Source organism: Onychomys torridus, chromosome 4, assembly GCF_903995425.1.
Source record: "Onychomys torridus chromosome 4, mOncTor1.1, whole genome shotgun sequence".
Classification (NCBI taxonomy): domain Eukaryota; kingdom Metazoa; phylum Chordata; class Mammalia; order Rodentia; family Cricetidae; genus Onychomys; species Onychomys torridus.
Window position 1 is genome coordinate 43,836,755 of NC_050446.1, and position 1,518 is coordinate 43,838,272.

At 45.5% G+C, this 1,518-nt stretch overlaps 1 protein-coding gene across 1 annotated transcript; it reads left to right on the top strand.

Annotated features, from left to right (window-relative positions):
- Positions 1-380: 380 nt before the first annotated feature.
- Positions 381-752, top strand: LOC118581438 (FLYWCH family member 2-like). The gene has a single exon (XM_036183544.1). The coding sequence runs from the start codon at positions 381-383 to the stop codon at positions 750-752; it is 372 nt and encodes a 123-aa protein (XP_036039437.1).
- The last annotated feature ends 766 nt before the right edge of the window (positions 753-1,518 follow it).

A 1,518-nucleotide genomic window follows, 5' to 3' on the forward strand; every position in this document is an offset into this window, starting at 1 on the left:
GCAACGACTGCCAGTCAAACTACAAGCCCTGGTAACTGCTGAACCCCAGAAGTAAGCTACACACACACAGCCTACTGTCACACTCCACACGTATCTGGTCTGTTCTTTGCTGGAGCCAGACCAAATACTGCACGAAGTGAGTGGAAAGATGTCAGTAAACCATATCCGGAATCCCAAATCCAGGGTGCTCTGTCCCTACTGGCTCTGCTCTCTTCTGGGTAATGAACCCACTTCTCACACTAATTGATCAAATACTCCACTCGCCTTTGCAAAGGGCAGAGTCCCTGAACTCCCAGGCTCCTGTCGAGGGAGGTGAAGGAAAAGGAGAGGCCTATCTGCCAGGGCGAGTGTGGCCTGAAGGCCAGGCTGCTGGTTCTGGGATGCCCCAGCCCAAGCCTTGTGAGCAAGAGGGTGAGAGCGTGAAGGGTGGCCAGGAGCCAACTCCTCAGCCTGGCACGGATGTGGTTCCAGCAGCCCCCATGAATCCCAGAAAATGCTTCAAACTGGTCCAGCTGACAGCCTCCAAAGACAGAACCAAAGTGGCTGGGGCCAAACACAAAGGAGTGCACTGCATCATGTCCCTGGGGGCACCAGGCCCTGCCACCCTGACCAAGGCTCTCTTCAAGACTCATCCCAAGGCTCAACAGACTATTGAAGCAGCCCCCCAGGAGCCTGAGCAGAAGCATAGCAAGCTGGACCTGGATGACTCAGAAGATAGCAGATGGTCTGGGGTGTCTTCTTCAAGTCCCTAGGAAACCGTTGTGCTCCCCAAGGCACCCAGCACTTCCCCATAACCTTGGCAACTGCTGCAGCATGTGTTGCTCACTGCATCAGTTACTTTTATAAGCAAAAAAGAAAAAGAGAGAAAATAAAAGAAGCTGTATGCTATTTCCCACCAAAAAAAAAAAAAAACTCTCTTTTTACTCAATTTGCAAAAAAAGTCTGTTCATATCATTGATTTGTCTAGCATATTCATTTATTAATTTTATTAGCATCTATTAGAAAATGATGAGTTTCATGACATTTTCTTTAATGTTATCATTATCTTCAACTATATTCACTCCATCATCCTCTCTTTGCCCTCCTTCCCACTCCTCTTTATTCCTCACCCTCTTCCCTAAATGTCTCCCTTTTATTCTCATGTTTCTCTCCACATGGCACTATCCAACTACACATTTGCATACATACATATGAAAGGTAGGATGCCCATGTAAGAGATAATATATGATATTTGTTTTTCTATGTCTGGCTTTTATTTCATTTGATATGGTTATCTTCATCCCATCTATCTTCCTGTGAATTACAAATTCTGTTCTCTGTGGCTGAGAACATACCATGTTTCCTTTGTTGACTCATCTGCTGATTCTGTGACCCTACCACTGAGATTAGTACTGCGCATGGATATACTGATGTATTCCTTTGAGTATAATGCCAGGAACAGAAGTAAGGTTCACAGGGTAGTTCTATCTTCAGTTATTTCAAGGAACATCCACATTGATTTTCTTAGTGGCTGTCACA